Source organism: Gavia stellata, chromosome 10, assembly GCF_030936135.1.
Source record: "Gavia stellata isolate bGavSte3 chromosome 10, bGavSte3.hap2, whole genome shotgun sequence".
NCBI classification, from domain to species: Eukaryota; Metazoa; Chordata; class Aves; order Gaviiformes; family Gaviidae; genus Gavia; species Gavia stellata.
The window spans coordinates 21,333,084-21,357,642 of record NC_082603.1 but is presented as its reverse complement, the minus strand read 5'-3'; the positions used below and the strand labels follow the sequence as shown (position 1 = coordinate 21,357,642).

The window sequence follows — 24,559 nt, the reverse complement described above, 5'->3', positions numbered from 1 at the left end:
CAAACCTGTTTTATAATACGCTTGCAGTGCAGGATCTTTACTATAGATTCACTGTTGAAAGCTGTATTTTTTTTCAGGTTTTCACTATAATACGGTAGCTATCAGAACCTTTGAATTTCAGTTTCTTCTAGCACACACGCACGCGCGCACACACATGCAAAACAGGTCCTGCAACATCTTTAAAAGAAGTGAGGTAGCAGAATCATTTCATTGAGCAAGATGCCCTGATCAAAGTCATATAGTTTGCACGCCTTACAGGAAGAAGTCTTATTACTTCTTAATGACACTGAGCTGTATAACGTTTCATCTGGTGAGATATGTATTTTGCTGTTGTATTTGCAAAGGCATCTATGCTCCTTTCTTAGTAGTAATCTGTGATCTTTAACCTTACTGTTCATTGCTTCTCAGATATCTTGCTTCTTGTGATACATATCTTTATGATGAAGGAGAAATTTTGAAATTTAATACACACACTTTTCCAGCACTGTAAAATTATTGTTTCACCATAACTCAAATTTTGTGCTCCTTTTCCTCTGTCTATTTAATACATTAATTTAGGGTGAGTTGTAAGCGTAACAATAAGGTGACAGTTCTGAACCCATAACCTTTCCCTGTTTACTGAATTTCTTAACAGCATTGAGCTCAACTGTACCGTTACACTTGTGAAGCTGTAGGTGTTTCCTCATCTAGGCTGTAGTAGCACTGATACTGCCTTCAGTATGTTCTTCTAGTGCCAGCATCACTGGTGGGTATAAAAAACATCATTTACTTTGTATATTTAGCTTTCTTAGATAATTTTGCTGCCTTTGTGACAGAGATACAGCAAAAGAACACCTCCTGGAGTCGCATTTAGAACAGGAGCACTTTGGGTAATGTGCTGTAGACAGAACACGTATGAGTTAGTGCTCAGTTATCATGCATGCCATCAGCAATGCCTTGTTGCTTTCTTATCAGTCGCTTCCTGCTGTCAGCCCAGTGCTTATTTCAATAGAAAAGGATTTGCATCAAATGTAATACAGTATTATGTATGGCTAACATGGGGTTTTTAATTGTGCAGGCACATGAGACTCCTTCAGTGGTAGACAGTTTGATAAAAGGATTAGATCATGAATATTTTTGACACAATTAAAGATTATCTGTGCATTGACAGAGTCAAGCCAGTGACTTTTCTGATGTGTTTTTTACAGAGGTTGAATCTGCTTGACTTGCATAAAAAACAACCGCCGAATACACAGGATTTTTGCAGATGTAACACAAGCAAATGAAAGCAGCCCCCTAAACTTAGTTGGGCTTAAAACTGGAAGTTCCAGGAATCAGAACGTGCACAGCTCAAATCAGTAACTTAATCCCTTAACTTCAAATTGCAAAGAAGAAAGTGGGATTCTGCTTTCCAAGTTAGAGCAGAAGGATACTTTTGCAGGGGAAGCCCTATAGCTGGAAGCCCTGCAAGCTTTCCAGATGATAATTGGATCCAGACATCACTGTGGGTAATGAATAACAGTGCTTTTGTGACAGGCATTCCTCTCGGAAGAAAAGAAAGAAAGTATTTGTAGTGAGGACTCTCAGACACATTTTAATAGGAAATGACACCACTGTTACAGAGTTGATTAAAGACCTACCAAGGGACAGCAGTTCTGGAAAAAATCAGCAGATTAAATAAGAAAAGTTGTAGTTTTATTATTAGTTACTGGATAAATATATATAACTTTAAAGCCATGAAATCCGCAGTAAAAATTTTGAGGAAAAGGGCCATACCATCTTGCTAGCAGATAGCACTTTTATAAATCTTGTAAAATAACCAAGTTGTCTTTTGGCCGCTTGCTCATTGTTTTGCTTCAATTTCTGTTGAGCCATAGAAATGAGTCACTCCGTAGCCCTATGGAATTGGTAGATAAGCAGTGGTGGGCACGTGGCCTCTCTTGATGAAAATTATAACCCAAAAAGGGGATATTCCCCAAGGCAAGTTTACAAAAAACAATTTATTCTTTTTCACCCTGTAAAACTCATCTTACATGCAGGATCTCTTGCATTATTACAAACTCTAATCCTCTGAGTGGGTAATTAACGGACCAGAAAAGCCATTTGTGGAAAGAAAGAGCCATAAGGGTGAAAAATATTTCTCCGCTGAATGATCTTTAAGGAGTAAATAATTACAAGAGTGAGAGGTTTGGGATGACCAATCTAAATCTGAACATAATTAGGATGAACACAGTTTGAAAATCGAAGCAGTTGGCCTGTGCAACAATTCTCATATCAGAAGACTAATTAAATATTTAGAAGCCCAAAACCCCTCACTATTCACAAAAAAATAACCTGTCACAAAAGGGTCTGTAACTTTGCAGATAATTAGGAAGGGTTACAGGGGGAAAAAATCACAGATTGGCTCCAAGGTTCTGCAAGGTCACATCTTATTATGGTGTATCTTTTATATGGTCTGATAACAAGTTTCTTGCTAATTTAATCTAAGTAGGGCATCCCATAGCGATTTCCCATTTCCCTTGTTAAAAATATGATCATTTTTCTATATGCAAACTGCAGTAGGTGAACATTTTTATAAATAATTGCTCGTAATTGATGCAGGCTGTAATATTTTTAATTATTCAAGGGGAATGCATGTGTTAAAGTTCAGTTAGGGTTGCCCCCACCACAGCCCCCATTTGAAATTGTCCGCATCCTGTCTATTGTAGAGGGAAACCAAAGGACCCTATGAAATCATGCTGCCTCGGCAGCCAATTCTGTAAATTAGTAAGTCTTGCTTTCCTGTTAGAGCTAAGATACATTTATGTTGAATATGCATTTCTGCAAACAGAAGAGCTGTGTTAAACTCAGGAGACCCATAGTGAGTCAAGCTGAATTTGCATTGAACTTACCTGGAGGTCCAGTTGAAGCGGGAACATTAGAAGTGTACGAAGGCTTCTACGTTTCAGAAGTAGCAGTAAGAAGTCACACCTGTCATTTGAAATACCTTAGTTTAGTAATTAAAGTGGGTGACTTTTTAAAATGTATGTAAGATTTGTGCAAATTAATGTGAAGGATAAAGCTACATGTTTTCAGTATTGTAATTCTTCAAGTTACTCATTTAATAATGACTCAGAAGCAGTCTTAAGTTACATACTGTGTTATGAATATGCTGCATGCCAAGCCATGGATAAAAAAGATCAACAGTGCTGCAAAAAAAGAGTTTTAAAGGGTTTTTGCTCTTACCCTGTGCTCTCTCCCTGGGAGTCACTTCTCCTGCAAGTCTGTTGCAGCGTTATGCCTAAGGATCAGACACTGTGCTTCAGGATTTTTACTTGGATTTTCTATACACTCTGCTCTAGCACTGTGCCTCAGCAATAAACGCCCCTTTGTAAAGCTCTGATATTATTACCCAACCCTGTGTTTCTCCCCTGAAACCTGCTCAACCCACAAGGCGTGATGCTGCACTCACGCTCACTCAGTGTGAATAATCTGTGTAAATTGCTCAGTTATTACGATGCTGCACTACTAAAGTTTTCATTAGTAAATAAGCATAGCTGCAGGCTATTTATTTTGTCTAAATGCTGAAACATTTAATTGGATCTTTTGAACTGATTACTTTTCAGCAGTGCGGATCTGCTTGGCTTAGTTGGTGTACTAAGGCATACATCGACCGTAATCCCCTGCTGCATTTTGCTTGCAAATATGCACGCACATAAATAATATGACAAGATTATGAATGAGACTTTATTTCCATTTCTTCTTCCTCAGGTAGGGTTGCATTAGAAACATTTTGTCTAAAAAGCAGGCCTCTTCTGCTTCATACTGTTACAAGGCTTGGGTTTGGCTTGCACCTACGCAAACCTCACCAGGAGATTGTTCTGTTTACTTTGCACACCTCATTGCATCTTTTGCTATCTAGTTCTCCTGTCCTTGCTTTATAGTCAGCTCCTCACAGGCTCTGGTAGTTCTAATAGGCCTTTCACATACGTGGTAGAAAGTAGTGGGGTAGAAAGATGGGATTATAAAAGCACTTAGAAAATTACCAAGAGAAGGCAGGAGTTATGTATTCCACTGGAAGCTACATTTCCTTTTCCGTTTTCTTTCCCCTCCCTGTTTTATCTGATGCTTCAGTTTCAGGTTAATAATAACCCCGTAACAACAGCATTTAGACCAATAAACAAAGTACTGGAACAAGAACGAATTGTAGCAAGAAAAAAATATCTCTGATAGCCCAGATGTGAGTAAGTGAGAAGATTCATCTTTTTAAAGGTGACTGCTTTGAACTTAGAGAACACGAATACTAAAAGGCAAATGGGTCATAACTAAATATACTAAAATTGTAAGAAAAGGTTGAAAGCAAGAAATAATCTGTTAAATTACTTTGCCATACAAGTCTGATACACATTCATTGATAATGAATCAAACTGGGTAATCCTAAGAAAGGGTCTTGTGGGAGTTGTATATTTTCTGTTGTGTTTTATTGTCTGTTTGGAGTTTTCATCCCTAATGCATACCCTTAGACTCCCACAAGATCACAGGGTATAAAGAAAACACAATTAAATAGTATTGTGTATTTATTGGGCAAATGGAAACAATGCTATGGTGCACCTTCTCCTGCAATATTAATTGTACACTATTTAGCTTCCTTATGTCATGCTTACTCAGTAATTAGGAAGATTCATCAATATTATATTTAAAAAGAAAGAAGAAACAATTTTCTCAGGTTTTTTCCCCCCAAATATTTTTCACCTGAAGCCACCAGGTTTATCGCAGTAGTGGTCACATTGCCAAGTGCATAGAAAATCCCAAGGCTGGGTTGTGAATTTTCAAATCAGTTTCTAGCATGCCTTACTGCTGTAGCTGTCACAGGAAGATCTCCAATATTTAGACACAATTCTTATGGCCATATTCTGCTTTCATACGTGCTCATGTATCTCCCATTTTTTCTTAGATGATGAAAACTACTGCCACAGCACGCTAAATCTGTTTTCTCTTTGAGCTAGGTAAAATTGGCGCTATTATTTTTTGCATGCTCATTCTCCCCTAATAGTTTTAGGGATTCCAACTTGAAAATAATTTTTAGAAAATCTTATACATGAGGAGGCAAAATTGCCAGTGTGGCATCCTGGATTTTTTAAAAGCCAGTTGCAGGATTACATGTCTATCTTCAAGGAAGCATGGCTCTGTAGGGATGCATGCGCTCACTCCTCCTGCATGGGTAGGGTTGTGCTACTGCTGCTGCGGCTGCTGGAGCACTGTGGATACTACAGTGATGGCTGGCCAGTGCTGCTTCGAATCTGGGCTTTATAGCAAGGCTGGATTTTTTAGCAGGTCTTTTTTCAGGCTTTGATTAGGCCCCATTTGCTAACTCAGTAGGTTTCAGTATGTCATAATGTATTTCTTAATGAAACTTAGAATTTAAATACATTCCTTTAAATAATTTTATCTACTGTGGTATGTATGTGTGCATACGTATGTATCTGTACACCCCTAAAATAAAATCTCTGTTCTCTGGCTATTTTATATGTAAGTGTTGTACATACTTTCTAAGACCAAATTAATAAAACATAGCATTTAAGTAATACCTGGCATCTTCATACATAGGTAACTTTGAGTTTAATAACAGGAGTGGCGGTCTAGTGAATATGCATACAAAAGCAGAAGCACATCTCACGTGGCAGTTGTAGACCATTAGGAATACATACGTAAAGACAGCCATTTACTCTGGGTAAAGAGGTTCAGGAATTTTTCAATTTAAAATATGCTGTTCTTAAAAGTCAATACATGAAATGTAGTCATCCCACATTCCCATCTCTTTATACTCAGACTGCAGCTCACCCAGGGTGAATAAGAAACAAGAAGACCATATGGTGTATGTGGTGCTACAACTCAGAGTTTACGTGCTTCAAGTGGTATTTAAGCAGGTTGCTGCAGGCGATATGCAGGAACATGTCATCATGCTAGCTTTTAAGTATTTAATCAATATGCTGAAAAAGAAATATTGTCAGATCTGACTTAAAAGTTTCAAAACATACCAAGATAGATTTTTTTAATGTATTGACAGGTCTATTAAAAAATGATTTTATTTATTAAATGTGGCTTTATACTGTATCTTTTTTTTTGTTGTTAAAGTGAAGTACACATGACTGGTTTCTGTGTTTGCCAGTTTCACCTTGCTTAATGAAACACTGCACTCACAGAAATGCAGCATTAGGAATACCCAAAATTATTTTGATAGCCCATTTCTGGCTAGACATTAATTCATATCCTTTTCAAAATAACATTGATGTTTCTTTTATGTTGCTATCTTTGTCAAAGTAATTTACACAAAACAAAAGCATTTAGAGGATAAATTGTAATATGGACATTATTTCCTACATACCTTAACTTTGCAAACCACTTCGAAAGGAACAGTGTGTATCTTTATGTGACTGACGTGACTTACCCAGAAAGATGATCTCTTCCCTCAGTCAATCTGTTTGAGCCATGTAATGCTAATGTCTTTCCAGAATCTGCTTCTCGGATTCCAGTACTTCACTTTCTGGTCCAGTCATGATACACTGTGTTTTTTCATTTTAATGCTGGAGTATTTGCTCAAGTCCATGGATTGTGCATTTTTAATCTTCCTTAGAACAGTGGTGAATAATGGCCCTTGGCAGGAGATAATGAAATTTTCTTAATTTATATTTTCAAGCAGAAGCTTCAATTGAAAATGGCATCCTATGGCCTGGAGACATAGCTCTAGTGCAAGTTTCAGGGGAGCTGTAATAATAATGCAGTGCCAGCGGTGACGGGGAATGATAGGACAGTGAAGAAGTAATTTAAGAAAGAAAAGAGAATGTACCAAAGCTTTATTGTAGCATATCTAATGATCTGCTGAAGATTCCCAATAGCTTTTGGAGCATGACAGTAGAAACTAATGTTATCTTGCCAAAACAGAAGCCCCTGCTTAATCAGCAGAACAAGATTATTGATTAAAACACCTCACACAATAGATTGCACATGGAATCTCATCTCCATACATTGCACGTGGAAAAGTGCAATAATGAGCACAAGATAACAAAAAAAAGAGCAAAAGCAATTTGTTGGGAATTGTACAAGTCAAGATTAGAGTTGAAATGCAAACAAATTATCACGGAAAGTGCAGCTGTCCGTAAAGGTGAGCACAGAAGGGGTTGGATGCAGCAGGGACACGGCTACCTCAGCAGCAGAAGATACTTGCTAACAGCCCTGCTGGAGCTGCATTACTTCCCTTTTTTTTCCTGTATTCATCTGAAATGTGAAAGGGCCATTCCTCATTTGCACAGTCTTCTTCCTGAGGTGAAAGGAGTTCAGGCATTGTACTGTAACTGTTAATTAAACACTCCATTTGATTTTTAGATTACTCTAAGTGATGCATCTGCATTATGAAAATGTAACCTTTCTTCATTCATACTAAGATACTGAAGAAAGGAGTGTGAGAGTACACAATTGCTCCTTGCATTCATGAGAATAGTGATACTTCCTACATTTCCCCTTGCAAAACTCATGTGGCTGCTAGCAGAGGAACCTGAATTAGCATTCCTTCAGTGCTACAGTTAGTCTTTTCCTAACTAGGGTTTCAAATTTAATTCATCTATTACCTTTCCTAAATCAACTGTTACTGAGTTTGCAGATCTGCTTTATTTCCTTGTAAATGACAAAGTCATTGTATCATAAATCTTTGTGAATATTGTGAATAAGTGTGAAGACATTTCTCGGTGTGAGATTACATGAATTTTAAGATTGTACATAAAACCCTGAGAATTTGCGTATTTTGACATATGCTAGGGAAGTATGCAGTTAACTAGATTACAGAACACTTAAATGGTACTTAAAACCTACAGAAAACTTAAACACTAGATTACAGATGCTGAAACACTGAAGTATTTGTGATTTGACTTCTTAAATTTGCAGAAATTAAAGCTGGTTTTTATCATGCCTTCAGCTGGAATAATTCTAAAAGAGTTTGGATATATGGCCCTATCTAACAGTATATTGTGTAGAAAAAATAACATTGGTTAAAATGAATGAGGGACTTCAAGTTATTTGCCAGTTAAGGTTTTTGGGGTTTGGATTTTTTTTTTCCTGATAGTGTCTAGGCCAATTTTGCAAATTGCCGGGAACTTTATTTTCATTGGAGTCCTGTTTTGGAGAATCCCATGAAGTGGCCGCACTCAGAAAGGGCTTGCCCATTGCAAACAGGAATGAAAATGGGTCACAGGATTGAGTTGAAGGCTGTAACAGTGTAATACCCTCTTCATTGGGCATAGTGTTTCCAAGTGTAAAGGTTTGTCAAAAAGATGAAGCTCTGCTATGGCAGCGACGCGGTAGCTTTGACAATCTGTAGCCATGTAGGATAATCTGCTGTTTAGTGCTATTTTATGAAGAGTGGAGTATCTTTTGTCCAAAATAGCAGGCAGAATTCAGTGTTTCTTGTCTTAAAGAAGCTCAACTGAAACTGTTATCAGTTTGTAAAATGGTCTTTGCAGGCAGCAGCAGAACTGTAGGCCAATAACTAATAGAGAAGTTAGTATCCCTGGTTTTACAGGGGAAAACCAACAACAATGCAGCAGACAGAAGATTTTCATTTATCCAGAGAACAAATCGCAGTAGTGTAAATTCCCTCAATTGCTTGTCTCAGAAGTACCTCTACAAAGTCCACTTACTCTTCATCTCTTCTCCGTAACCCATGAATTGGGATTGACAGCTGCTGTAGTTCCTGTCAGGTTTTTGTGAAGGTTTCATTGGAATTGAAATTTGACCGCTAACTATGTAACAAATAGCTACCTGAAATTTCCGTTTTTTAAAATGTGAATATCTTAATCAAGTGTCTTTAATTTGAAGTCTTAGAAGTGTGTGAAAATCAGAACCTTATATGAAAATTACCGATGTTTTATAAAATGCAACCAGCAATGCAGCAAAACCAGTGATGTGAATGTAAAAAGCTGTGACTTAGAGCACAAATACTTCTATTCATTCAGTCATCCAAGGAATTGCACTTCTTGGGGAGGTGGTAGTGGTGTGCTTTGTAGCACTGCTGCGTACTGAAGCAGTGGGCATAGCTCATTTGTTTGGAATTGGGGTCTCCTTCATTTTGGCCAAAGGTGAGCAAAAATGACCATATGCACAGCAGGTGAAGTCTTGCATAAAGAAATAGTCAAAAGTTTTTAGAAGGTCAACAACGTCCTGTAAATGCCACTCAGTGCCTGAAGTTTGACACTGGCACTTACTGTACAAAGAAAAAAATACGCATTTTCTTCTGTCTTATTATTATACATCCTTTCAGTACAAACTAGCTTGAAGTTCTTCTGATGGCAACATTATGAGTCTCACTGGAGGAAAATGAAAGAGAAGAAAACAACTTTTTGTAGGGAGACAAGAGTCCATCTTTTTCATAAGATCTACAAACACTGCTCGTAAAACTTTTTTTTCCACAGCTAAATATGACCTTCATCAGTTTCATTCTCAAGCAATTTCTCCCAGTATGTATCCGTTTTATTTTGTAACAAATCAATATTTCTCTCTTAATTGCCGCTCATTCAAGTGTAAAATGAAATTTTCATACAGCTCAAAGCTGTGGAAGCCATTCTACTGAACGATGCACTACACAGAGTCTTTTTGTAGGAATTATTTCGGCTTCAGCATAAGGTTTTCACTAAAGAAACAGAAAGAAATTTAAAGAAATTAATTACAAAACCTTACTTCCGAGGTTTTCACATACTGGTTAGTCTGGCCTGAGGTGTGGGGCATAAAAAAAACATGTACAGGGCTTAGAACAGAGGTACCTTTGAGGTTTTGGGCCATATTGCTTTCTTCTGCTTCTCCAGCCTCCTCCTACACAACACGCACAAGAACAGCACTTTGACCTTCATGTGAGTACAAAAAAGTGGCTGTATTGTATGTTTTCAGTATACAGATTCAGCACAGTGATTTTCTCTGCAAGGTGGGTGCACATTTCATCACTTCGGCATGGCTCTGAAAGCCATTGGATGCATCATACTCGTTCCAGACTTGCTAATATACTGCATGCACGAGCTGTTGCACTGAATAATAGTGCTGTTGGGAGTGGTGTGGCATTACCTGTGCTGTAATAGCTGTACAGGGACCTGCCTGTGCTCTCTGGAAAGTCACTGCCACAAACAGCACAGAGGTGACAGGTGAATTCCTCACCATCTATGCGTATCCGTGGTTGTGTGTATATACAGAAATCCCTGGCTATTTCCAATTATTTCTGCAATTATAAGTCTTATGGGGCTAGAAATAAGTAGTTTTAAAAAAAGGAAAAAGAAAAAAAGAATTGACTGATAAAGTCAGAAGAGTTGTTGTTCCTGAGTTTGCTCAGCAAGAGGTGCAGTATGTCCTGACCAGCTCTGTGCTCATTTGATTAGTATATAAAAAGGAAACTGATGTATATCAGAGTTCTTCGAATGTGCTTGCTCTACCCTTTATGAGGTAGCTTGAATTATTCTTATACCGGTTGGCAACGTACAGCTGTGGAAAGCCATTGATACAAGATAAATTATTTTAGCTTGGGATGTGGTATTAAGGGAGTGTGGGAAGGAGTAGGGCAACAGAGGAGTTGATGTACAGCTGGAGTCAAAGGCTAGACTATTACTTGAGTTCAGACTTCTGTTATTCAGTTTGCTGACAAACAAAACTAACCCCTGAGAAGATCAGCCAAGCTCTTTTTCTTTTAGTAACCAAACTCCCTGACCTCCTCTTTTTTTTCTTCTACTTCCTTCTGACTATTTTTTCTGTATTACCTTTTGACCATCTCTTCAGGGTTAGGTGTTTGTTTTTCCACTTTTAACTTCCAAGCTAACTTTTTTCCCTGGAAAAATGAACAGTAGTCTGAAATCTCTTTATTATTATTACAAAAAAAACTTCAAGAAACATTAAATTCAGTAGACCCTCATGGTTAGAGGCACTGTAATACAGTTCTTTGTATCAAAATGCAGTCTTCCATTGTTAAGCAAATCAGATACACGTATTTAGTCTCCTCCAAAATACATTTTAATTAATTTTCTTGCAGTTCTTCTTTTTAACTGTTTTTTTTATTTCCTCAGATGGTCATTCTTTACCTTTTCCTGTAACCTAACAGAGGAGGCTTAGAGTCCACCAATTGCTCCTAAAATAATTAAAATGGAAATGCTAATGCTCTTTGTCTACAATAACTCTTCCAACCAAAATAATTTCCTTGAATCACAAAAAAATCCTCTCTGAGATGTTAAACCATTCAGCAGTATGTGTATCTCTAAAGATGGGAGGAATTGCTCATCTGTGTGACTGTACATTATTCAAAACTACACATTTTTTCACTCTGTATCATCTTTGCATTTTGCTTTGATTTTATTGAACAGTAGTATCAAATCAGTACGTATTTGGGACAGCTATATCTACCAGTGGGAACGAGTGACATTTGAGATAACATCGATCTCCAAATTTAAAAGTATGAAGCCTGAACTGAAATACTGTCCTGAAGCCTTATTTATGGACTTTGACTGATCTACTATTAATTAACTTTGTTGTCTTATGGATTGGACTGCCCAAGTGTGAAGAGAGTTAGCACTGCATATAGTACTTTAGTATGAACTTGCAAATTAAATGTAGTTTTAAATTAATTAGCTTGCTTTCTTTTCCTATTACAGGTGCAACAACCGAACACAGTGTATAGTAGTTACTGGGTCAGATGTGTTTCCTGATCCTTGTCCTGGAACATACAAGTATCTAGAAGTTCAGTATGAATGTGTTCCTTACAGTAAGTATAATCTTTTTATTCTTGCTCACTTCCTCTGGCCCTCACAATTAAAGCTGGAGTGCTGTTACATGGAAAAGAAGCATATGTTTATGGCCCACGGACCATTATGCATGCAGAGCACTTGCAGACTAGGGCCTCCAATTAGCTTCACAAAGTGTGGAAGGAAGCCATGGTGTGATGCTGGCCAAGTGTCTGTCTGTGTTCTTAAGTGTTTGGCTTTTAAGGCTACTGTTTTTCCAGAAAACAAACTCGAATTAGCTATTCAATAGGCCAGACAGAAATTTGTACTTTTGCCCACTACCAGTTGCTGACAAATTGGCTTGGCTCACAGACTTCTAAAGCAGGAATTGACTTCAATTTTAATCATGATCTACTTGAAAGGCTACCTGCTGTTGTGGTGACTTTGGGTGCACAGCAAAGCCCAACAGTGGCACGCCGAGGTAAATGCCCCAGTTGGGGGACATTGTGAGAGGGCGTTGTGCTTCAGGGGCACATTACAAGTGAAGGCAGATTCAGAGTGAATAATTCATTAACAAGTTGCTCAAGCTTGGTTCTTAAAAACAATGGGGAAAAGAGTGAGAAAGAAATGTTTACTTCTAACGTAAAGAGAAAATATGGATTGTGCCTTGAATCAGCTGCCAAAAGAGAATTTTTCACTGAAAACGAAGTAAATACTGAAATCATACTGAGGTAGAAAAATTTGAAGTTATGGCTACTTCAGCAGTTTTGTACAATACTCTTTTCTAATGTCAGAATTCAGTAGCTTTAGATGTACTTCTTATTTCCATGCAATAGTTAATGATTTTTTTCACTGACATGTATGCATGTTTATAAAAGTTCGACACTTTTAACTGGTTTTGCTTTCTTGTAAGGTCATTCTTTGCAGTGACTTCTCCCTCGTCCCATAACTCAGCAGAGAAATAGCTGTGTTTGCAGTGGAATTTGAGCAGTGCACTGATCATTCCCTTAAGTTATTAAGCGTGAATTTCTTGATCTGCAGTAATCCTTAACCAAAGTCATATTTTCTGTTGGTACAGGAAGGAGGCCAAGTCTGAGATGCAGAAACACTGTGGTGACAGTATATATCCAAAAAGGAGGGAAATGAGTTCTGGCATAAGCAAAGCTATATCAAAACTGTCCATACTGTTTACTGCACAATTTTAGACTTTAGACTTCTTAAACCGAAATACTGCTCTGTACTGCTTCACCACATTGAACCTTCACTGTTGTTAAAGGCCAAACACAGATCATCTGTTTTTTCTTCATTTCTCCTGTGTCATTGTGAAATGGTTGCTTGCTGATTTTTTTTCTGTACCATTTGTAGGATTGGAAGCCTACTGCATACAGTGATCCCTAGTACCATTCCTCCTGTGTGTAGTACCAGTGGCTTGTTGTAACCATTCTTCTCGTGCCACTTTTGAGAGTGATGTCTTACCCCAATCTAACCAAAGTTTTGTTCCACAAAGATCACTTTTACTTTTGTGCTATTTTCATTCCCAAATTCTCAGAAAGAGGGCAGTGCATCTGATTCCAAACCATGAGGTCAGTCAAATGACAAGAGGTTACGTTTCCAGTTCCAGTAGGCTAGCTCTTAGAGAAAAAGTGTAATGCAAATAATGTTCAAACACAATTTTTTATGCTGTTTTAGGAAGAGGAGTGTGGATATGTTCTACTGATTGGGTATTGCTATCTACAGGAATCTTTTCTTTTCCAGTTTTCAGAAGTATAGTGCCACAGCGCGGCCTACCCTGTACTCTAACGTGTAGTTATTCTACTTTTAAAATGTTTATTTTTGTTTACTGTCAATTGCATTGGCCTACCCTTTGAATTATGTAATTCTGTGTCTATCATAACTCAGGATTCTGGATACTTCTTGTCTTTCAAAGTCTGTAAGTTTTGGAGTTTGTCAACTGCAGCACGTACAGTGATGACACTAAGCATAATTCCAGAACTGTGAGAGGCACCACCTGTCATTACCAGCAGTCATCAAAAAGGTTGCCAGTTACTAAAATCGGTTTTGAAGTTTGGTTTCAAACCACATTGTGCTTCAGTAGCCGTTTTGATTGTTGACCATCTTTCTTCCCTCTCTCACAGAGTCTATCCCGGTATTTTTCCAAGTCTCTTTTTTGGACGCCTGATAAACTCCAGTTACCAAGCCTAATTTTTTTTCTCCCTTACTTGTTCCAGTGCTCCATATCTAAACATACGGGATGACTGAAATCATTAGGTTTGCAAATAGCAGCTGTCCCAGTGTAAGAGACTTGCTAGGAAGGTGGGATAGGCTTTTGTGGGTCTAGGAAGGGAGGTTTTTAGTGATCACAGCACTTCTAACCAGAGTTCAGTTATGGTTCTTACTTTTTCTGGACTTCATCTTCAGTGACTGCAAGACTGCAAAATTTGCTGTGGCACCTTTCAGTCCATGGGAGATTACAAATAGCAATCATACCAGGTTTTGTGGTCAAAGTTGGGAGTTCTTACACACTGGAGTTGGTGTCACCCTTGTACAAAATGCAGTTTATGAGCTCCTCTATGTCTTGCTGGCCTCCAGAAATAAATAGCTGCTTTGACTGAGCTTTCTCTGGGTTCTGTATTCATCACCCTCCTAAGAAAGCGCTTAATGAAAAGCTTCCTTTTTTGCATCTCAAAGTGTAGACCTGTTGCCGATGTTTTTCTAATCCTCTTTAGTAAAACAAATAAAAAACTATTGAAATACTCAGTTGGATCTCCAACTAAACTAAAATTCTAGACAAATTTGATAGGCATTGCTTTGTCCTAAAATAAGAGTGTTACTGATTAAATTACAAAGAAATTGAGAGTACCATACTTGGCATTTCTCTCAATTATGCTGCACAATGTATGTTGACACTTTGACTGAGTAACAGAAGTCAGCCCTTTTATGAAGAAGAACATCAAAAGTACCACTTTGTACATCTGTGCATTTTTATTTTAAGCCTTTTTTGGACTCAGGAATTCAACAGAAGATGTTTTAAAGTATTTTATTCTCTCTCTCTCTGTATTGATTGGACTTTGCAGCATTTGTTTATTTCAATAAGCCCATCTGTCCCTGAGAAATGTACAGCTGTACACCAATGCACGCAGAGCAGACATGCCAGTAATGATTTAGTTACCCTATCTTCTCCCCCTTCTCCTATTACTAATTCTAAGCAGGTACAATATCAATATTGCTCTTTGGCGAGGAATAAACTCATGCATAAAAGTTCACAAACAGAATCATCTGAAAGTCATTAACGCTGATCGTGAAACCCTGGAATTCACCTCAGAATAAATACATCTTCTGTTTACTTGGATAACTCAAGAATTACAAATTGCAGGAAAAAAAAGTATTTTACCTAAAGATGCATAAATCAACAAAGGCTAGGAAAACTACTGCTCTTTTTGAGAATATAAACCCCCTCTCACTCCCCCATAAAGTTTTGGAATTGTTCCCTGAAGAAACTACTAGATCTGCACAGCCAATACAATTCCCTCAAAATAATCATATGTAATTTTCTTAAATGAAACTGAAAACCCAAAACTTTACATGAAACATGCAAATACATTCTTCAGGGTGATACCATAATAACTGAAAATGTAATAGCTGTGCAGATAGTTTTGATACACTTCCTTGGTATCAGCAGCTACTGTTACACAGATTGGTACATCTGTCATTTTCCAGGTCATTTTATGAAACTAAGGGAGCGTACTTCAAAGGCTACTGAGTATATGAAATAGATTTTATTGTAAATAATTATTGGAAAGCTATTTACCAGCTGGACTTCAGCTATACGTCTTCCTGTAATATGTTTCTTAAAAATTCCTTGGGGAAAAATTGCTATAGTAATATAACTTTGTTAATCGGATTTGGTTTATATTTTCCATGTACGGTGGCAGGATGGATATTTCCTTTAAACGCTTAGTGTGACTGTCCTTGCATACTAGCTTGCTGTTTTGGGCTTAATAGGTGATGCTGGAAAATATCTGAATGAGCTAAATGTTAATTTTTTCTTCTCTTTTCCTCTTGCTCACTGTGCTTTTGCATCTTTTTTCTAGATGGTTTTGCTTATTCCTTCTAGTCTGATTTTGCAGTTATAGGCTAAGAAGTGGCAAAAGTTCTCAAGATTAACATTCAGGAAAAAAAATAAAATAAAGCCTAAGGAGAGCTGAAGGATGCAAGCTGCTTTCGTTACAAGAAAGAAAAGCACAGGGATGTCTGGGGCAAAGATGGGGGAAGGTTTAATAAGCACACATACATACCTATATAATTAATATACTGCATTTTGCATTTACAATTATCTAATTAATATAATATGTATATGTGCACTTGCACATATATGATAGATTAATGTGTCACTTAAAAACCAACTTGATAGCATTATACTTTGAGAAGAAAAAGAGTATGTATAGCATGCATTAGTAAAGTCATTCATTATTTATTCAGGTTCACTAAGTGAAACTACATGCCAACATATCTGTATTGCCTCCTTAATCTACTAAAATGATTGATCCATGTTCATTTGTGTAACCGTAGAATCTCTCTCCTGCTAGGTTTTCCTGTTGTCTGTTTCTCTTTATCCAATATAGTGCAGTTCTTATTCTCCCTATATTTAGCGTCTGTTACTAATTTAATCTTTAGATTAATAGTCAATTTATGTTAATCTTCTTTCTTTTTTCCTTGCACTTTTTTATTTTTCTTCCGATGCTTAAAATAGAAGTGGAGCAAAAAGGTAAATAACGTATACAGTCCAAACCCCAGCTCCTTGTTATGTGCCTTATGGATGTTAACCTCTTCCCTTCCCCTCCCCACAACACTCTTATATTATGATAATCAGCAGGATCTCATAAGTACACCTCATAAAGAAGTCGACTGTTTGCAATAAAGTGACTTGGCTGCTTAAAGTAGGTGGCGGGGTATAGTGTCTGAAATACTTGGGCTGGAGGGAAGACTCCCTTGCTTTTTTCTCTCCCTTTCTCTTTGTCTTTCTTTCCCTCTCTTTCTCTCACCCTTGGGTAAATTCTTGTTAATCAAGTGTCATCTTGCCTGGCTTCCAGAACCCTCTCCATAGCATGCCATGGTTACAGGGTTTCCTGGTCTGTTTCATTCATTGCTTTGGTTGTGTTTTGTTTTCTCTGCTCCTAATTGCTTTCTCTATATACCTGATGATTTGTTTTGTTCCTTTATTTTTAATCGAGGCACCTCCTTTTTCAGCCTCACCACTTCTTAAAGTTCTAAACAAGTCGATGTGATTTTTTTTTGGACTGAAATGACCTAGCGCACTGCTGCACACCAGTTAAAAGCTCTGGAGCGTTAATGCGTACTCACTAAAAGTCTGAGACGAAAATGCAAGAGTAGCTCTACATTTTCAGCTGTCTGTGTATGCCATTGAGCCTTGGTCTGTACTAGTGAAAACAGTTCCCATCCACTTTCCATACTGGTACAGCAAGAACATGGTAACTTTAAGAAAAGTGGATGATAAAGGGTGATAATTGCATTAATTATAACATAAGGTATAATTTAGTGCCAATTAAATTGATTTTTTTTCTTCCTGACACAGTCATTATGATTTACCTACCTTTTTTTTTTCTTTTTTTTTTTTTTCTTTTTATTATGAGACAGTCTTAATTTGACGTAATTCTTGTCTTACTTCTCTCTGTGACTGTTAGTTTTTGTTTGCCCGGGGACGTTGAAAGCAATTGTGGACTCACCGTATTTATATGAAGCTGAACAAAAAGCAGGTGCTTGGTGCAAAGATCCTCTCCAGGCTGCAGATAAAATATACTTCATGCCATGGACTCCGTATCGCACCGATACGTTGATAGAATATGCTTCTTTAGAGGACTTCCAAAACGGACGCCAGCAGACAACGTATAAACTCCCAAATCGAGTGGATGGTACTGGATTTGTAGTCTATGATGGTGCTGTCTTTTTTAACAAGGAAAGAACTAGGAACATAGTAAAATTCGACTTGAGGACTAGAATTAAGAGTGGAGAGGCCATAATCAATTATGCGAATTACCATGACACCTCTCCATACCGATGGGGAGGAAAGACTGATATTGACTTGGCAGTTGATGAAAATGGCTTATGGGTAATTTATGCTACGGAGCAAAACAATGGGATGATAGTAATTAGCCAGCTGAACCCCTACACCCTGCGTTTCGAAGCCACGTGGGAAACGACATACGACAAACGGGCAGCATCCAATGCTTTCATGATATGCGGTGTCCTGTACGTAGTGCGGTCGGTGTATCAGGACAATGAGAGTGAGACCGGCAAGAACGCCATCGATTACATCTACAACACCAGGTTAAGCAGAGGCGAGCACGTGGACATTCCTTTCCCCAACCAGTACCAGTACATCGCTGCAGTGGATTACAACCCCAGAGACAACCAGCTGTACGTGTGGAATAACAACTTCATTCTGCGGTATTCTTTGGAGTTTGGCCCACCTGATCCTGCCCAAGGTAAGTATTTGTTTTTTCTCATTTTTAGCCTCTTTGTACTTCCATTCAGATCACTGTGTTACGGTATCTTTGGCCTTAGACCTAGCTCTTGGCAGAAGGGTGAGGAGGGATTGTTCGTCTGCACTGTGCTGAGCAGAACAGCGTTACATTGGTGCAAGGCCAATTTGCAGCACCTGTGAAGAGAGCGAATTACTTTATTTGGTTTACAGGCTTGTACTTTTCTTCTTTTTTTTTTATACAAGCGTTTAGCTTTTCTGTGAGAATGAGTTGAGGAATTGTTTATTTACTTTGTACCATCGGTCAGTTTGACTTTCTATAGCTAAAGTAAGTTTGAGTTCATTCACGCTGAGCCAGTAGCCTGTTCCCCTCCGTTCAGTGTTACCTGACTTCTGAATTGATTACAACATACACGCAGACCTTTTAACTTCTTGGCACCAGCAGTTGAGAGTGATGTCTGCTGGGAGGTCCCAGAGGAGATGTATGGGGTTAATGTGCAATACCAAGCATAAATATTTTTCCACAGCCCTATTTTCACGGTTTCTAATGCTGGATTTCACAAGATTATCTGACCTCTTTTTAGCAGGCTTCTCGGTAAGTCTATTGCAATTGCAATTCAGCTCACTTGAAGTTAGAACAACTACCTAAAAAGAAAGACACTAACTGCCAAAAGAGGAAAGAAAAACGGAGCTCTTTAGGTCTCAGAAATCCTTAAAAATGACAGGAACAGGCACAGCCACATAGTAACATCTGCAGGGGAGAGTAAATACCAAGAGAAATGCTCCTTGGCAGGAGATGCATGCAGCAAGGAACAGAATGTTGATAAGCTGCTTTAGCAATGAAGGTAACACTTCACTTCTCTCATCTAACTGGTATGCATGTTTAGCAGCCATTTTTTCTACTTCAAAAAAGTAGTAATAATGGCTTCTCTATGTGAAAAGTAGCTATCCTGCTTCAGCAAAGCTGATTCATGCACAGCAGTGCAAACTGCGTAGTGTGCACACAGCTGTATCAACATACATACAGCTTTTCCTAGGTACGTAGGAGGCAGCAGAACAAGGCAGTTTAGAACCAATACGTTAGAGATCTCCAGAGCCAAGTGAAGATCTGTCCAATCTGTCTCCTGCAGACCTCGCTGGCAAGACATGGCCTGGCTCAGGCAGGTCCCGGGTGTTTGAGGACTGAGCTCCAGCCGCGAGGGCAGCCATCCTGGGAAGCTTTGCTCTCTGTACGTCAAGCTAGTCCATTCCTCAGGGAGGCTTTGGGGCTGCTCTTAGCAGAGACATACCCACCTATGTAATTAGAAAAAATTTATAGCTTTCATTTTCATACATTCTCATGCGTGTCACTTTTCATTCGGTTTAACTGAGATGAAGATGCATTTTAAATGCTCCAAAGCTTTAATAGTAAGAGGAGAAAATGGAGGTGCAGGCTCTAAGTAGCTTTCGCAGTTCAGGCGGCTGCCATGAATGTGGCAAAAGCGAATCTTTTAAATCGTTGCATTGAGGGAAAAGTGTTAAGGAAGAGCAGGGAGGGAAGAAAAGGCTTTGTGGAATCTTTCCTTTGCTTTAGTAAACCACCAAAGGTCTCCAGTAAGACATTTCGTAATGTTTTTATTATGAGAGAGTCTCCAAGATCCTAAGTACCTGTGCTGGCCACATCCCAGCTAATATCAGAAAGAGATTTGCGCATCCACCAGCACCCCTTCATGTTCCTGGGTTCCTTGCTGGCATGCACAGCGGGGGCAAAAACGGCTTATTCCACCCAGGCCTGGACGAGAAGGGGTCCAGGGCACACAGCAGGGTGCTTGCCTCTCGTCTGAGCTCTTTGTCCGTTCACCCATGAAGACAGAGAAGGAATATTTTTTGAGTGGTTTATGAGTTTGAGTTTTAAATGCATTATGACATCAGTAAATAGATTTTTATTATGGCCTTTTTAAAATACAGAAACCATATGAAGATACTAGGTTTATTTGAACATGTGATGCATATATTCACAAATGGTATTTTTCCTTGTATAAAGCCAATAGCCAATACCCAATATTTTAATTTTGTGTGGATCTGTACATAGCAGATCTAAGAATGTGTTTCAGTTCATTTCCTCTTTTTCCTAAGCCAATTGCCTGTAGTTAGACTACTAAATTAAAGGAAAAATTATCTAATATGATTGTCCTTGAGATGTACTGCTATAAAACCAAGAAGACATTCTGTACAGTTTCTAACTCTGCATTTTATTTGTATTATATTCTCAATTCCTCTTTGTTTCAGCATGAAGTCTGTATAAATTGAAGATCAATCCTTCTGCTGTTGAACAGTTAAAGGATCTATATGCGTAATACACATTTGGATTTTTTTCTCTCGTATGGAGTTAGATAAGGTTTTCAGCACATTTGATGAAGGGCTTTTTTGTGTTTCTTTTTTTCCGGTTCGGTTTGCTTTTTTGGTGGTTCACTCAGGTTTCTCAATCATCTACTCAAAGACATAGGTGTTAGGATAACATTCTTTAAGTCACCTAACGCAAGAACCTTCTTTTAGTGTCTTTTGCAATGGTACTTTAATATCAAGTATTTAATGGTGTCACAAGGTCAGTGCCTCAAAATTGGAAGTCGTGGCCTTTTCTTTTCGAATGGTTAACTTGGGGCCGTTGTGGGAAACTCAGCAATCTGTGTTCCCTCTGTTGCCGTGGGAGCAATAATGATATATAGTCACATGCTGGTTCTTTTTTTCCCCATCTATCTGTCTTGGCTATCAGTTCTTGTCTACACCATAACTTCCAACTACCGAGTGCTTCAAAAACAACAGTCTTTCTTCCTACATGAAAGGTGAATTTGTCACGTTTGAGTCACACTTTTGAGCTCAAGGGTTTACATTTGCTCCCAGGGCCAAAATCTTGGACTCATCCATGACCCCTAACCTGCCTTTTTTCTCTCTGTTGTTTCTTTCATTTTTAAATCTGCCTATTGAAACCTCTGAAATACCACTATAATTAACCTAATGTTGACCTTGCCCTTGCTGCAAACCTACACCATTTTCTCCTCTTGCAACTGTCCATATTAGTGCTCCCCATATACTTATTTTCTTAATCTTCAGGAGAACTCTTCAGATTTCTAAAACTGTGGATGCTGCAGCCAGGCTAATGTTTTACCCTGACAATGGGGTCTGCTGCCCTTAGAACTCGCCGCCCTTAACCTCATTCTCCACGTGTTGTTTTTTCTTCTCTCTTCTCAGGGGAATTATAGTACATAGATGTAGAAATGGTTTTCAAAGCTACAGCCGACAAGTACCACTCAGATATTGCAGAAGAGCACATTTTCTAAGGTTGAGTGTAAAAATTACTTTTAAAAATCAAACCCTTAATTTAGAAATAAAACAAAATCTATCAGGCCCTGCAAAAAGCCGCTATGAAAAATTCAAAACAAACCAGAGTTTTTATGTCCGTGGTAAATTTAGTGGGTATGTCCTGTTACATTCTTTCTAAAGGTATCCAAGGGACCAAATGAATCCTTGCTGAAATAGGAATTTTTAAAGGAATTTTAAATTAAAAGATCAGGAAGAATGAAGGGAATTTTCTGCCTAAAATATGAATATGAGCATTACATTGTAAGGTTTCCTTGGTAACACAAAGATAAATCCTTTTGTTCTGTGTTAGTGCATTAGGGAGAGATTTCACCTATACTCATCCCAATTTGTGCTAACTCTGCAAACTGTTCAAACTGAAGTTGTCTCCCCTTTTGTACCGTCATACCCATCATTAAGTTTTATTGGATCACTGCAGGAAAATATGGATGTTATGAGTGTGGACAGAACAGAAACTCAGAGAGTACTATCACCAAGAGCTTGAAATAATAGGAAACCAGTGCAACTAGGTCTTTATAACACCAAGGATCTACAACGAAGTCATGCAGCAAGTTGTTAAGTAAATTAGATCTTTAGTAGTATATCGAATCTGATACACTACAGATCACTAAAGAGTGATTGTACAAGTAAAGGCAACATAATAGTTGTCTAGATAGCATATATGTGTCTAGATAGGACATTTCTTGGTCATAGGTATTTTGCTAAGTTTGTGGCATATTTGTTATCGTTTTCAGGGTATAAATTTATAAATGGCTGTGTAAACCTTTTGCTTTCAACTAAACGGGATTTGGCAGGGTCAATAGAGTACTGGCTAGCATAATAGCTGGAACCTATAGGTAATTAGGTGAGTCTTAGTGACTTCCCTACTATTCACTGAAGCGTGAAAACAGGCACACAGCGGTAATAAGCAGAAGGCAGGGAAATCTGGATTTGCACAGGTTTCTGATGTCCATTGCTTTACACAGCAGCTCAGTGTATGACACCTTTCAAAAATGAAGGCAGGCACATAGATTTTCACACGTCTGAATACATCGAAATACCCAACCTATGAGAGCATACATTTCACTGAAAAATCCATGCAGCTGATTTCTAAAATTACCCAAATGCTGGAGATGAAAATGGAACCATTAGTATTTTCAGAAGTGACACATCATCTGGGCATTTCAACACAATTTTAAATCTAAGGTCAGAGTTGTATTTTGGGTGGGGATTTTTTTGTTGTGGCTTGGTTTGTTTTTTTAAAAACTTATTTTATGCCTGCTTAGAATAGAAACCTGTTAGCAAAGAATACTAGATAGCTTGTGTGCCTTCTCTAAATCTACTCTTCACTATCAGGTGGGGAAACAAAGTTATTATTCCCCTGCTGTCCTAGGCAATTGTGTTATGTTTTTTATAGACATCACACTGTTAAACAGGTGCTAAGTTTTACTCCAGTGGTGTCTTCATTTTTAGAAACAGATAGTATGCATAACTGTTTAAATCAGCTGTTAGGAACCGCATGAAACAAATGTAAATTAATTACCCTCAACTTGAGTCTTTGGATTTACTTCCTATTGCTCTTTTCTTATTTTTTTTTTTTTTTAATTTTATGAAGACTGTCTTCAGCTAATAATGAGACACACCTATTCTTACAAAAAAGGAAGAAGTCAGGAGAGGTTTTGGTTTTCTCCTCGGCATGTCAAGCCTAGTCAAAAAGTCCAAAATAAAATCTCCCATTGTAAAAGCGGCTTTTTTGGCATTGGACGAAAATTGCGTTATCTTCAGCCTTGTAGAGGCTCACTCCTGCTGCTTGGAACAATAGGTTAATAACCTCGATACAGAGTTTGTTCTTCTTCTTAGTTGCGGCATATTAATCATCACTGCCATTATCTTACATTGGTAAAGCGCTCTGCAAGACAGTGCATGGGAGCTGGCGGATGCCATCACCCTCAGTTTTCAGAATGAGAGACATCAGGTGGTGGCAGCTATCGTATGTCTTCTTGCAGCTCAGGAGAATGGCCTTGCAGATTAAGTTCCCCAAAAGGTCATTAAAACCAAAATGATCTGCCTTCTAAAAGCTAGAGGTATTCCTTAAAGTGATGTGTTCAGTTGTTTCTTATTTTTTCAACCACCTTCTTTCCCAGACTTCCAGCACTGTTTCCTGGTACATTCTTAAATATACTGACTTCTAATTCAAGAGAAAATCCTCTTAGAAATTATCTGTATTTTTTTTTCAGTTTTGTGAGAGAGGTGGTTTAAAGTTTTTCTCCTGAAATGTGAGATTATAAAGTATATACTACTACTAAGCTAGGCAGGTCATTTTTGAATCATAGGTGATGTGCTTTGAAATTGATTTTAATGGATAGCATTAAAATCGTTGTACCTAAAGTTGTGTAATGATAGCAGGATATTTTAGCTCAGGGTGCAGCACAAAATATGTTCTGAAAATTGTTACCTCACTACTGAACTTCAGAGAGTTGTTATGAATTCTTACAGTGATATTTTGCTCCTGAGACAAAGCTATCCTAAACATTATAGGTTTTGAGTTGTAATTGCAATAATGCTAATACAGATTTCAGTGATTAAATATGTACTAATTAGTACAGTGTGTTAGGGGATGGATAGTAATAATTGGTTGTCCCCTGCATCATTCTCCGTCCCCACCAGTTCCCCGTTCCCCAGGACCTGATTCAGCAAGCATTGCCTGACACTTCTGCAAGTGATTGCAAACGCTTTTGACAAATGTTAATTGGGAAAGCACTAGAAGGCTGGATGCACTGTAATCAAAAGAGAATTACAGCAGTTTCACAAGATGTCAGGCAAGCGCTTGCAGAAGAGATCCGGGGATTTCAATAGGTTTCATAGTAGCTGGCCACGCCATGAGTTCAGCACAATTACCCAGGCTGTATTCAAGCAGCCAAGAATGAGACTGAAGAGAAGACAGCCTCTGAAGAAATCTCTCATTTGTGAGCAAGAGAAGGATGAAAAGCACATCTTTGCATTTAGTCTTTAAAAACAGATTGTC

General features: G+C 38.2%; 1 protein-coding gene across 11 annotated transcripts in view; it reads left to right on the top strand.

Moving 5' to 3' along the window:
* ADGRL2 (adhesion G protein-coupled receptor L2) overlaps nt 1-24,559 on the top strand; it is a 128,291-nt gene that overhangs the window by 65,320 nt on the left and 38,412 nt on the right. For 6 of the 11 annotated variants that reach the window (XM_059821981.1, XM_059821980.1, XM_059821988.1 and 3 more), the window contains exons 3-4: nt 11,631-11,740; nt 17,402-18,202. In XM_059821981.1, coding sequence (XP_059677964.1) covers nt 11,631-11,740; nt 17,402-18,202 — 911 coding nt within the window. Of the gene's footprint in view, nt 1-11,630; nt 11,741-16,449; nt 16,465-17,401; nt 18,203-24,559 lie in introns of all 11 variants that reach the window. The other 5 variants (XM_059821978.1, XM_059821979.1, XM_059821985.1 and 2 more) reach the window with 2 other exon arrangements.